This window comes from Mobula birostris, chromosome 5 (assembly GCF_030028105.1).
Source record: "Mobula birostris isolate sMobBir1 chromosome 5, sMobBir1.hap1, whole genome shotgun sequence".
Taxonomy (NCBI): domain Eukaryota; kingdom Metazoa; phylum Chordata; class Chondrichthyes; order Myliobatiformes; family Myliobatidae; genus Mobula; species Mobula birostris.
This window is the reverse complement of record NC_092374.1, coordinates 135,733,276-135,747,869: the sequence shown is the minus strand read 5'-3', so window position 1 is coordinate 135,747,869 and position 14,594 is coordinate 135,733,276. Positions and strand designations below refer to the sequence as shown.

Here is a 14,594-nt window from a genome sequence, read left to right as displayed (position 1 = left end):
CTGAAGTCACCATCAATACCTTGATTATGCTCATATTGAGTGCCTGAATGTCCAGGGGTCTAAAGACCCATACTCAACAATTCAGAAACATCTTCTTCCACTTCGCCATCAGATTTCTGAATGGTACATGAACACCACCTCCATTTTTTGCATTATATTTTCTTCTGTAATTTTTAGAAATTTTATGTCTGCGCTGAACTGCTGCCACAAACCAACAAATTTCATGTCATACAAGTCAGTGATAATAAACCTGAGAAGCAAAAGATTTAGGAGTTTAAAAGATAAAATAGCTAAGTTTCATTCTAAATAAATTCAGTTTCACACACCTAATAGCAGCAGATAAGAATTCTTGCTATAATAAGTTAACATGGCTTTATGCATCCACATATCCACATTAATTAACACTTCAAAGACGATAAAATCAGGTTTTAAGAAAGCAAAAATTTGAGCTTTACTTTCTCCTCTGAATGCTACAGAAGACCTTAATTCTTCAAAAGGAGTGTCCACCATAAGTTTTTTTAACACTTAAGTCACTAATAATTACCGTTGATCAGGCTAAGCCTTATCTTAAGCTTATGTAACTGGCATGCATAGCACTCTATTCAATCATACAAACAATAGTAATATTTTGCAACACCTACTAAACATAGAGAACATCATCTCCTTGTGGCTGCTGAACATAATGACAAACAAAATCATAGTTTTTTCTGCCGTACTGGTCTAAAAATTTTGGAAACAGTATGTTGAAAAGTAACATAAACTTAACCCTTACCTACTGGATTTTTGTCGAAGAATAAAACCGGAGCTCTTATAATGGACATAAACATTTTGTTGTGCAAACCCTGTGATGCCTTAACCAATACTTCGAAAATTAGCAAACTTCTGGCCACTCCAAAGAGTATCACAACTATTGTTAAACCTGAGATGAGGAAGTAAAAAAAAATCTTCAGTTGAGCTCATTAATTGATTCTAAAGTAATAGTTTTACTTATTAGTATTTACAGTAAACAAGAAATTACATTACAAATCCGCAGTTTTCTGAAACATTATTTTCCAAAACTTGAACTTAGGTGCAGATTTTTGTAGGCTTCACAGGACTGCCTTCCTATGGGCCAGAACTTATTACTAAGAGTATCAATTCCAGCAGACTTTTATCTGTACAACAGTGTAAGTGTTTAGGACACCCGAATGAGGTCGGAAAAGCTGAACTTTAGCGAAGCTCACTGACACCATATGACGATGCATTCCCTCTCTGGACTTTTTGAGGAGTTTAATGGAAGACCTTAAACCACAGATGTTGAGAAACTGCCCATGGAACCTGTTTCTGATTCAGAAGGCATAATTTCATTGGCTGTACTGACTACTGATTACGAGAAAAATCGGCCTGAAAGGAACAAACTGCTGAGGAATTCAGTGCATTGAGCAGAATCCACGGCGGGGTGTGGGAGGAGGGAGAGGTAGGGGGCAGTAGAAGGAACTGTCAATACTTCAGGCTGAGAACAAGCATCAGGACTTATGGGAAGACAGCCTGTGTAAGGAGGAGAGGAAGAGGGATGAGATAGGGATTAGTAAATGATAGGTGGATTGAAGAGGGGTGAAGTTAATGGACAGGTGGGGAATGAAGGATGTGGAGTTGGCAACAGAGGTGGGTGGGTGCTAGGTAGAAGCAGTGAAGAAGGTGAGGGAGGGTGAAGGTGGAGAAAGAATAGAAGTTGGTGAGAGGGTACACAAAGGCTACAAGTAGTAGAATCTAAGGTATGGAACGTAATAATGGCAGACCTTAGAGGGAGAGAAAAAGAGCAGATAGAGCCACCTGGGAGGGGGATCCAGTGAATGAAATGTGTAAGCAGTTGATGGATAAAACCAGGAAAGGGCTAGGGACAAAAGCAGGTGATAGGGGTGTGGGGGAGTGTGGGAAAGAAAACAAAAGTGGGAGAGAAGGCTGGGGGTGGGGGGAGGAGGAGAGGGAGGAAAGAGGAGAGGAAAGAGGAGAGGAAAGAGGAGAGGAAAGAGGAGAGGAAAGAGGAGAGGAAAGAGGAGAGGAAAGAGGAGAGGAAAGAGGAGAGGAAAGAGGAGAGGAAAGAGGAGAGGAAAGAGGAAGATGCAACGAGAACACAGGAGCAGAAAGTAAAGGTTACATGAAATAGGAAAGTTCAGCGTTCATATCCAGGTGAACAGGTTTGTCAGGCATTGGAAAGATAAGTTGAAATCAAAATCAGCTGAGAGTTCAGGATGACTCTGGGGACAAAGCACAGCTGCTCTGCAAACCAGTCACCTCGTCTGTGGTTGGTCTCGCTGATGAAGAGGAGACCACCAAATGAAGTAGGCAGGAAGTGCAGATGAATCATTGCTCTTCCTGGCAGGGATGCTGAGATCCCTGGATGTGGTGACGGAGGAGATGCCAGAACAAGTGATGCACTTCCTGGAGTTGCAGGGAGGTTAGGGAGGGGTGGATGAGTGGAGGAGGCCAAAGGTTTGTGAGTGAAGTGTGGTGGGGTGAGGACTGCTTGCTCTCGCCCCACTGAACCTATTTATTCATATCTTGACTCCTATTTTACCTTGTCCAGCCACTTCCCACCTACATCTGGGATACCTTACCTGCCTCCACCATTCTGATAACTTCTGATTCCCTGCCTCCCACTACTTCGTCTTCACTATATATGCATCTTCATGCCGCATCAGGTAGGTCTTCAAGCCCTTCATTTCTTTCTGCAACAAAGATCCAACCAGACCTCTCTACCAACACCATCAACCACCTAAAAGAACTTGTTCTTACCCTGATAAACTTCTCCTTTGATTCTTCTCACTCCTTATAAATTAAAAAGTATAGCCATGGGCACACAAACAGGCCCCAGCTATGCCTAATTTTCACTTGGGCATATGGAGATTCTTATTCCGAAACTCCTCTCGTATGACCTCCCAATTCTCCCTCCATTTCATTGCTGATTGTATAGCCCTGCTACCTGCACCTGTGCAAAACTCACTTTTGCTACTAACTTCTACTCCTGTTCCAATTTGTTTGGACCATTTATGGCATTTTTCATCCTTTTCTGGATTTCTTTGTCTCCATCTCAGGGGACAAACTTATCAAATAATAATTAGTACAAACTCCCTGACTCCAACAGTTTCCTTGAAAACACCTCTTCCCACCCTTTCTCTTGTAAGGTTGCCATCACATTCTCCCAGGTTTTCTACTTCTGCTGTATCTCGTCTTCAGATGAGGCCATGCTTTCCATGACATCTGAAATGTCCACCTTCCTCAGAAAACTAAAGTCAAAGAGAAGACATATTACAGAGCAAGACTTAGTGAGAAGTTAGAGAATAAGGAAACTTTTAACAACCAACAGGAGACAACTAAAAAGTCACAAAGAAGGAAAAGATGAAATACAAAGGTAAGCTATCCAATAATATTAAAAAGAATATCAAAAGCTTCTTCTGATACATAATGCGTAAAAGAGAGGCAAGAGTGGATATCAGACTGCAGAAAAATGATACTGAAGAGGTAGTAATAGCAGGGGAGGCAAGGAAATGGCAGAGGAACTGAATAAGTATTTTGCATCAGTCTTCACTGTGGTACACACCAGTAGTATGTTGGAAGTTCAAGGGCAGAAGTGTGGGAAGTTACCACTGAAATGTCTTAAGGTAGACAAATCACCTGGGCTAGATGGTTCTGAAAGAATTGCCTAAAGAGATTGTGGAGGCATTTGTAATGATATTTCAAGAATCAATTAATCCTGGTATGATTCTGGAGGAAACATTCAAGGGAGAGATGCAGAAGAAAGGAAATTACAGGCCAGTTAGTCTGACCTCAGTAGTTGGGAAGATGAGAGAGTCGGTTGTTAAGGATGTGGTTTCACCACACATGGAGGCACATGATAAAATAAGCCTTAACCAGCATGGTTTCCTCAAGGGAAAATCTTGCCTGATAAGTCTGCTGAAATAACAAGTAGGATAGACAATGGGGAAATTGGTTGGTGGTGTGCACTTGTATTTTCTGAAGGCCTCTGACAAGGTACCACTTTAAACAAGTTAAGGGTCCATGGTATTACAGGGAAGATACCAGCATGAATAAAGCATTGGCTGATTCGCAGGAGGCAGAGAGTGGGAGTAAAAGGAGCCCTCTCTGGTTGGCTGCTGGTGACTAGTGGTGTTCCACCAGAGTCTGTATTGGGTCCACTTCTTATTATGTTATATATCAATGACTTGGATGATGGAATTGATGGCTTTGTGACCAAGTTTGCTGATGATACCAAGATAAGTGGAGAAGCATGCCGTTTTAAAACCATAAGATCATGACATATAGGAGCAGAATTAGGCCATTTTGCCACTGAGTCTGCTCTGCCATTTCATCACGGCTGATCCAATTTTCCTCTCAGCCCCAATCTCCTACCTTCTCCGCATATCCTTTCATGTCCTGATCAATCAAGAATCTATCAACTTCTGCCTGAAATATACATAAATTCTTGGCCTCCACTGCTGCCTGTAGCAAAAGTTCCACAGATTCACCACTCTCTGGTTAAAGAAATTCCTCCTCATCTCCATTCTAACAGAACACCGCTCTATTCTGAGGGTGTGTCCTCTGGAATTAGACTCTCCCACCATAGGAAACATCCTCTCTACATCTACACTATCATGGCCTTTCACCATTTGATAGGTTTCAATGAGGTTACCCCTCATTCCTCTGAATGCCAGTGAATACAATCCCAGAGCCATCAAACACTCCTCTTATAACAAGCCGTTTAATTCTGGAATCATTTTCATGCACCTCCTTTGAACTGCATCCAGTTTCAGCACATCCTTTCTAAAATAAGGGGTCTGAAACAGCTCATAATATTCCAAGTAAGGCCTGACTTTGCAAAGTCTCAACATTATATCCTTGCATTTATATTCTAGTCCTCTTGAAATGAAAGCTGACATTGCATTTGCAATCCTCACCAGACTCAGCCTGTAACTTAGCCTTTAGTGAATCCTACAAAAGAACTCGTCCCTTTGAACTTCAGTTTTTAGCATTTTCTGTTCATTTAGAAAACAGTCAGCCCTTTCATTTCTTCTACCAAAATGCATGACCATACACTTATCGACACTGTATTCCACCTGCCATTTCTTTGTCCATTCACCTAATCTGTCTGTCCTTCTGTAGTCTTGCTACTTACTCAAAACTACCTGCCCCTCCACCTATCTTCATATCTACTGCAAACTTTGCAACAAAGCATCAATCCCATCATCCAAATCATTGACATATAACTTAAAAATAATCAGTCCCAACACAGACCCCAATGAAACACTACTAGTCACCGGCAGCCAGTCAGAAAAGGCTCCCTTTATTCCCACTCTTTGCCTCCTGCCAATTAGCCACTGCTTTATCCATGCTAGAATCTTTCCTGTAATACCATGGGCTCCTTGCTTGTTAAGCAGCCTCATGTGTGGCACCTTGTCAAAGGCCGCCTGAAAATCCAAATACACAACATCAACCAATTCTCCTTTGTCTATCCTGCTTGTTATTTCTTCAAAGAATTCCAAACAGATTTGTCAGGCAAGATTTTCTCTTGAGGAAACCATGCTGACTATGGCCTATTTTATCATGTGCCTCCAAGTACCCATATCTTTAATAATTAACTCCAACATTTTCCCAACCACTGAGGTCAGACTAACTAGCCTATAGTTTCCTGTCTTCTGCCTCTCTTCCTTCTTGAAGAGTGGAGTGACATTTGCTATTTTCCAGTCTTCCAGAACCATTCCAGAATCTTGTGGTTCTTGAAAGATCATTACTAATATCTCGACAATCTCTTTAGCCATCTTTTTCAAAACTCTGAGGTGTACACCACCTGGTCCAAGTGACTTAACTACCTTCAGACCTTTCAGTTTCCCAAGAACATTCTCTCTAGTTATAGTAACTTCACACACCACCTGACCCACATGAAACTTCCACCATATAGCTAGCGTCTTCCACAGTGAAGACTGATGCAAAATAGTTATTCATTTTGTCCGTCATTTCCTTGTCCTCCATTACTACCTCTCCAGCATTATTTTCCAGCAGTCCGATATCCACTCTCGCCTCTCTTTTACACTTTATGTATCTGAAGAAACTTTTGGTATCCTCTTTAATATTATTAGTTAGTTTACTTTCATATTTAATCATTACCTTTTTGATGACATTTTCAGCTTTGATTGGTTTTTAAAAGCATCCCAATCCCCTAACTTCTCACTAATCTTTGCTCCATTATATGCCCTCTCATTCGCTATTACATCAGCTTTCATATTTCTTGTTAGCCATGGTTGTGTCATCTTTCCTTTAGAATACTTCTTCCATTTAGGGATGTATATATCTTCTGCCTTCCAACACGCTTCCAGAAATTCCAGCCATTGCTGCTCTGCCATCATCTGTGCCAGTGTTCTTTTCCAATCAATTCTGTCCAACTCCTTCCTCATGCCTCTGTAATTCCTATTACTCCAGTCTAATACTGATAGATCTGATTTTAGCTTCTCCTTCTCAAATTTCAGGGTGAATTCAATCATGTTATGATCACTTGCTCCTAAGGGTCCATATGCCTTAAGGTCTCTAGTCAATTCTGGTTCATTGCACAACACTCATTCCAGTATAGGTGATCCTCTAGTGTGCTCAACCATATAAAAACCCTTTTCTCGTAAGCACTCTAGAAATACTCCCCCTTTCGGAATCAAGCACCAACCTGATTAGGAAGAGGTGCAGTCGACTCGCTATCACAGCCATATATCCTTTCTTGGAACGTGCCTCTGTCGCCAACTTACTCCAGTTGGCTTTAGGATTCGTTTCCAAGCCTCTCAATTTGGACCTTCTGAGGATCCCAGGTACTCACATTTTATTGACTCTGCCTCTCGCCGCTTCTCCCGTCAAGCTCTGAAGGCGGCTCTCTCCGCCATGAGGAGGTACTTGGTGTCCCTAACCCAGACCCTACCATCACTTTCTTCGCCGTCTGTAATGGTCCTACCCGTTATTTCATCCTCCGTCGGATTCACGCCTGCAGTCGCCGTTTTTTTGACTTTGTCATGTTACGCAAAGATCGCAAGATCCTACATCTACGGACTCCAGAGCCTGCCAGCCCCGACGCTAGCAGGCATGAACTTCAGATTGCGGCCCCTGCCACTGATCTCGGCGGCTCCAACACCTCAGGGCATATTCAAAACCCAGACTCCAGCAACGACCATGGACACCTTCACAGCGATTGCGCAACCACCAACTGCGACGCCAGCCTTGAACTCCAGGCCGGGTCTTTATGTGCTGCTGTTGTGACTCCCGTCTCCCCTTCCCCCACCAATACTCTGCAACCTCGTCTCCTTCAGATCCCATCGTCAGCTCCTGGGTCCTCAGAGGCTCCATCTTCCTCTCACCCCAGCCCTCCCCTCTCCATTGACACCCCCAGCCTTGAACTCCAGGCCGGGTCTTTATGTGCTGCTATTGTGACTCCTTTCTCCCCTTCCCCCACCAATACTCTGCAACCCCGTCTCCTTCAGATCCCATCGTCAGCTCCTGGGTCCTCAGAGGCTCCATCTTCCTCTCACCCCAAACCTCCCCTCTCCATTGACACTCCCAGCCTCCCCCCCTCCCCCCTCTGATCCCAGCTCTCAAGATTCCAGCCTTGAACTCCAGGCCGGGTCTTTATGTGCTGCTGTTGTGACTCCCGTCTCCCCTTCCCCCACCACCACTCCACAGCCTCGTCTTCCTCAGATCCCACCGTCAACTCCTGGGCCCTCGGAGGCTCCATCTTCCTCTCACCCCAACCCTCCCCTCTCCATTGACACCCCCAGCCTCCCCCCTCCCCCCTCTGATCCCAGCTCTCATCCGTGCCGGGTCTTTACCATCCCCTCCGACCTTCAACTGTCGGAGGTAGGACACTCTGTTCTCATAAGGGCCTCACCTTTGTCCCCCTTCGCCCACACCTCAGCGAGTTCCGTGTTCGCCACGATGCGGAACTTTTCTTCCGCCGTCTCAGTCTCCGAGCCTACTTCTTCGGCAAGGACTCTTCCACCCCCACCGATGACCCCTTCTCCCGTCTTCCACCCTCCTCTTCTTCATGGACACCCCGCTCTGGTCTTCTGCCTGCTCTGGATCTCTTTATCGCTAATTGCCGACGGGACATCAACCGTCTTGACTTCACCGCACCTTGTCCCCATTCCAACCTCACTCCTTCCGAACGCTCTGCTCTCCACTCCCTCCGCACTAATCCTAACCTTATTATTAAACCCGCCGATAAGGGGGGTGCTGTAGTAGTCTGGCGTACTGACCTCTACCTTGCCGAGGCACAGTGACAACTCGCGGATACCTCCTCTTATTTACCCCTCGATCGTGACCCCACTAAGGAGCACCAGGCCATTGTCTCCCACACCATCACCGACTTTATCCGCTCAGGGGATCTCCCATCCACTGCTACCAACCTTATAGTTCCCACACCCCGCACTTCCCGTTTCTACCTCCTACCCAAGATCCACAAACCTGCCTGTCCTGGCCGACCGAACTCATTTCTGCATACTCCTGCTTGCTCCTGCCCCACCGAACTCATTTCTGCATACCTCGACACTGTTTTATCACCCCTTGTTCAATCCCTTCCGACCTATGTTCGTGACACTTCTCACGCTCTTAAACTTTTCGATGATTTTAAGTTCCCTGGCCCTCATCGCTTTATTTTCACCATGGATGTCCAGTCCTTATATACTTCCATCCCCCATCAGGAAGGTCTCAAAGCTCTACGCTTCTTTTTGGATTCCAGACCTAATCAGTTCCCCTCTACCACCACTCTGCTCCGTCTAGCGGAATTAGTCCTTACCCTTAATAATTTCTCCTTTGGCTCCTCCCACTTCCTTCAAACTAAAAGTGTAGCTATGGGCACCCGTATGGGTCCTAGCTGTGCCTGCCTTTTTGTTAGGTTTGTGGAACAATCTATGTTCCGTGCCTATTCTGGTATCTGTCCCCCACTTTTCCTTCACTACATCGACGACTGCATTGGCGCTGCTTCCTGCACGCATGCAGAACTCGTTGACTTTATTAACTTTGCCTCCAACTGTCACCCTGCCCTCAAGTTGACCTGGTCCATTTCCGACACCTCCCTCCCCTTTCTAGATCTTTCTGTCTCTGTCTTTGGAGACAGCTTATCCACTGATGTCTACTATAAGCCTACTGACTCTCACAGCTATCTGGACCATTCCTCTTCTCACCCTGTCTCTTGCAAAAACGCCATCCCCTTCTCGCAATTCCTCCGTCTCCGCCGCATCTGCTCTCAGGATGAGGCTTTTCATTCTAGGACGAGGGAGATGTCTTCCTTTTTTAAAGAAAGGGGCTTCCCTTCCTCCACTATCAGCTCTGCTCTTAAACGCATCTCCCCCATTTCATGTACATCTGCTCTCACTCCATCCTCCTGCCACCCCACTAGGAATAGGGTTCCCCTGGTCCTCACCTACCACCCCACCAGCCTCCGGGTCCAACATATTATTCTCCGTAACTTCCGCCACCTCCAACGGGATCCCACCACTAAGCACATCTTTCCCTCCCCCCCCCTCTCTCTGCATTCCGCAGGGATCACTCCCTACACAACTCCCTTGTCCATTCGTCCCCCCCATCCCTCCCCACTGATCTCCCTCCTGGCACTTATCTGTGTAAGCGGAACAAGTGCTACACATGCCCTCGCACTTCCTCCCTTACCACCATTCAGGGCCCCAAACAGTCCTTCCAGGTGAGGCAACACTTCACCTGTGAGTCGACTGGGGTGATATACTGCGTCCAGTGCTCCCGATGTGGCCTTTTATATATTGGCGAGACCCGACGCAGACTGGGAGACTGTTTTGCTGAACATCTACGCTCTGTCCGCCAGAGAAAGCAGGATCTCCCAGTGGCCACACATTTTAATTCCACATCCCATTCCCATTCTGACATGTCTATCCACGGCCTCCTCTACTGTAAAGATGAAGCCACACTCAGGTTGGAGGAACAACACCTTATATTCCGTCTGGGTAGCCTCCAACCTGACGGCATGAACATCGACTTCTCTAACTTCCGCTAATGCCTCACCTCCCCCTCGTACCCCATCTGTTACTCATGTTTATGCACACATTCTTTCTCTCACTCTCCTTTTTCCCCCTCTGTCCCTCTGAATATACCTCTTGCCCATCCTCTGGGTCCCACCCCCCCCTTGTCTTTCTTCCCGGACCTCCTGTCCCATGATCCTCTCGTATCCCCTTTTGCCAATCACCTGTCCAGCTCTTGGCTCCATCCCTCCCTCTCCTGTCTTCTCCTATCATTTTGGATCTCCCCCCTCACCCTCCAACTTTCAAATTCCTTACTCACTCTTCCTTCAGTTAGTCCTGACGAAGGGTCTCGGCCTGAAACGTCGACTGCACCTCTTCCTAGAGATGCTGCCTGGCCTGCTGTGTTCACCAGCAACTTTGATGTGTGTTGCTTGAATTTCCAGCATCTGCAGAATTCCTGTTGTTTACCAACCTGAATTTTCCAGTCTACCTGCATATTGAAGCCCCGCCCCCACCCCACCCTGTTGTAATTTGTAAGCCTCACTGGAATTCAGAAGAATGAGGGGTGACCTCATTGAAACCCATTTATAGAGGGGGTGTGGATAGGATGTTTCCAATGGTGGTGGGGTCTAAGGCCAGAGGACACAGCCTCAGAATAGAGGGGCATCCTTTTAGAATGGAGAGGAGGAGAGACTTCTTTAGGCAGAGAGTAATAAATCTGGGGAATTCGTTGCCTCAGGCAGCTATGGAGGTCATGTTCTTGGGTATATTTAAGGAAGAGTTTGATAGATTCTTGGTTAGTCGGGACAAGGCAAGAGATTGGAGACTGAGAGGGATAACAGACTGGCCATGATGGAATTGCAGAGCAGACTCAATGGGCCAAATGGCCTAATTCTGCTGCTATATCTTATGGAACTATGGCTTCCCTTTCACTGTGGTTGATGGAGCCCTCTCTTGAATTTCCTCCATTTCCTAGGTTTCTGCTCTCTCTTCCTCAACAGAACAGACAGAGTTCTCCTCATCCTCACACTTCACTCTGTTAGGCTCCATATCCCGCACACCATCCTGTCATTTCTGCCAGCTGCAACAAGATCCTGACTTTAGCCACATCTTTCTCTTCCCAGCCCTTTCCAACTTCTACAAGGACCATTCTATTTATGACTACTTAGACCACTCATCTGCCACACCCCACCCCACACACCACCTGACACTTACTCCAACAACAGCAGGAAGTGCAATATATGTTCCTATCCCTCCTCCCTCACCACTATTCAGGGACCTAAGCAGCCCTTCTAAGTGAGGCAACGATTCACAGACATCTCCTTCAACCTTATCTACCGCTTATGGTGCTTCTAATCTTCTAATATTTTCTTCCCTGCAAGACCAAGCACAGGACATCAAAGGCAGGAGAATGGGGTTGAGAGGGATAATAAATCGGCAATGATGGAATGGCAGGGCAGACTCGATGGACCAAATGGCCTAATTCTGTTCCTATGTCTTATGCAACCAGCTTGAAGAGCACCTGTTGTCTATCCACAATAGCCATCCGAGCACGCAGATGCATGCCATTTTAACTCCCTTTCCCATTCCCACATGGAACTGTTCATCCTCAGCCGCCTCCACTGCCAGGGTGCGACCCAACACAAATGAATGCAATCTTCATATCTTGGCTGGGTAGTCTATTAGCCAATGATATGAACATTGACGTTTTCATTTTCAGACAATCCTCATCTCCTTTGCAGTGCCCACTCTCTCCTTCTGATCTATTTCTGGTTCTTCCTCGTTTCCTTTCGCACACCTCTTGCTCCAGCTCCGCCCCCGTGTCACCCATTTTCATGCGAAATACAGTAGCATCTGCATTTTCTCTCCAAGTACTGAAGTTCTATCATCTTACCTGGGTTGCTGCAGTCACATCTTTCATATAATTTTTTTTCTTAATATTTTGTTTTATAACTGAGATTTTACAAAACATGGACTTATTCCTGAAAGTTCTTCGAGAGGAGGGAAGAGGAACAGTTGGTGGTGGATAAGAGAACTTAGACTTCCATTATGTTCCTTTGTTGAAACAAAGGGACGGAAGTAAGGCAACAGGTCATCTGTTTGACCTCCAGTTTAAAAAAAGTACTAAGAGCATACCCAGTCACTGGCTTCTCTATTTACCTGCATATGTTCCTAAGTAGAAGTCAATATCCAGTACTTGGGTTGTGTTATTTGGACTAGCTCCCTCAGTAATATTCAGATTTTCTTGGCTCGTAGCCCTATAAAACACAATAGTAACATATTGTTGTATTTTAGTAGCAAAACTAAACTTGGTTCAAAAGTAACTTTTTTTTTGTGTGCCTTCTACGCTATCCTATCTTGTTGTAAACTCACTACGTTGTTAAGTACACTGCTTCAACATTCAAATTTTTAGTCTAGGATCTTGTAAGCTACAAATGCATAAAATCTATATGCAAATATTTTGTGAGTTATCATATTTGTGGGAAATACTCAAGAATGAATATACATTTGTCAAGAATCCAAAGGTGCATGTTAAGGGTTGCAGAACTTAAAAACTTGAAAATTACTGGGGAGACAGAAATCTGTGAAAAAAATTAATTTGATTTGTTCTTTTCACCAGTACAAACAATTTTTTAAAAGAATTCGTTGATAGTAATGTTTTAATTAGCCACCTTCTACGTGATTATATTTTTACAAATCTACAATGGGGATTGGAATACAAGGGAATAACTATGAGGCAGCTCAATGAACGTGATAACTGAAGGGCTGCATTTCTAGATAAACCTAGGTGGAAATATTCATTTGATCAGAGAGGCTACATGGATAAGTAATAGTGGGAATGTTTACAGTAACTAGCCTGTTCAGCTTTCAGAATAAGGTGACTAAAATCATGCACAGAGGTACAGAAGGTCCATGTTACTTACATCAAGGTCCATGTTAATAAATTGGCCATCCAGTGACCATTTTATTAGGTACACCTGTACATTAATGCAAAGTGATAAAAGCATGCAGTCATGGTCAAGAGGTTCAGTTGATGTCCAGACCAAAATTTAGAGTGGGGAAGAAATGTAACCTAAGTGACTTTGACCATGGAATGATTGCTGGTGCCTTTGGGGTGATTTGAGAATCACAGAAACTGCTGATCTCCTGGAATTTACAAGCACAACAATCTCTGCAGTTTAAAGAAAATAGTGAGAAAAACAAACAAAAAGAACAGCTGTTGACTGGCAGGTCTGTGGGGTGAAAATGCCTTGTTAATGAGAGATTGACCTCTGACCTCTTACCCAACAGGAAGGCGACAATAACTGAAATACCCATGTGTTACAACAGTGGTGTGCAAAAGAGCATCTCTGAATGCACAACACACTGATCCTTGAAGTGGATGGGCTACAGTAGCAGAAGACCACAAGCATACTCAGTGGCCACTTCATCAGATACTGGAGGTACCTATTGCAGTGGCCACTGGGTGTATGTGGACTTTCAGAAGCAATTGAGGTCTTTACATGATTACATGGAATAAGCTGCCAAAGAAAGTGCTGGAGGCTGAGTTAAGTACAACATTCAAAAGGCATTTGGATAGGGAAGGAATAGGGGGATACAGGCCTAATGCCAGCAAATGGAATTAGCATAAATAAGCAAAGGGGCTAGCATGGATGAGTTGGGTCAACGGCTCATCTCTGTGCTGTACATATCCATAACTCTATGTTTGGGATGTGCTATTGAAGCGGGCTGTGCCAGCAACTGCAAAGCACGTTCTAGTTGCTGCACACTGCAACTGTTGTGTGCCAGTGGTGTAGGGAATGAATATTTAGAGTAGCTGATGGGGGTACTAATTAAATGGTTGCTTGGTCATAGATGCAGTCCAGTTTTCTGAGATTTCTTCGTGCTGCATTCCACTAGGCAGGTGGAGATTATTCCATATTTCTGACTTGGGTTTATAGCACACGGTAGAACTGTCTTGAGATGTCAGTCAGTGGCGTATCTAAGGTATGGCAGGTATGGCACGTACCCTGGGCGCCACTTGCAGGGGGGCATCACTGAGCAGTTTCTATTAAAGTCAGACAAGCCATCCTCGGATAGTGAAAAAAGAATTTTCTTCAGATGTCTGATCTGTCTTTGATTATCATGGGTGAGAAGCACTAGGATGGCCTTATTTCAGAGCATTGTGTAAGAATAACATGAAGAAGAAGAAGAAGGCAAGTGGAGCTGAAGGATGGAAGAGACGAAAGTTGGAGGCGGAGGAAGCCAAGAAGTCGAGCAAGTTCTTCATGCCCTTCTTCGAAAATCCCGGAACAAGTAGTTCCATGGAGTCGCCTGCACCTGCTACAAGTTTGTTAGAATCCAAAGGTGGATCAAGTACAAATGTGTCACAAGCCGAGGAGGAAGTCAAGTCAGATAAATCTGTGTATGACGACATTAAGAGTGAGGCTGCCACAGAAAACATGGACATGACAGGAGGTGTCGACGATGGTGGTGGTGGTGATGTTGAGTTTATTGACGTGATTTTACCTGACGAGATTGAACCTGACGACGCTGAACCTAGTGAATTGGATGGTGTCAAAGAGCCTCGAATTGTCATACCAGAAGTGATTGAACAGC

The 14,594-nt window shown here is 44.9% G+C and overlaps 1 protein-coding gene across 1 annotated transcript in view; it reads right to left on the bottom strand.

Annotated features, from left to right (window-relative positions):
* The window catches only part of abcc4 (ATP binding cassette subfamily C member 4 (PEL blood group)), a 338,193-nt gene that overhangs the window by 125,786 nt on the left and 197,813 nt on the right, over positions 1–14,594 (bottom strand). The window contains exons 18-19 of the mRNA XM_072258740.1: positions 12,156–12,253; positions 773–919 (exon numbers count right to left, since the gene is read on the bottom strand). Coding sequence (XP_072114841.1) covers positions 773–919; positions 12,156–12,253 — 245 coding nt within the window. The remainder of the gene's footprint in view (positions 1–772; positions 920–12,155; positions 12,254–14,594) is intronic.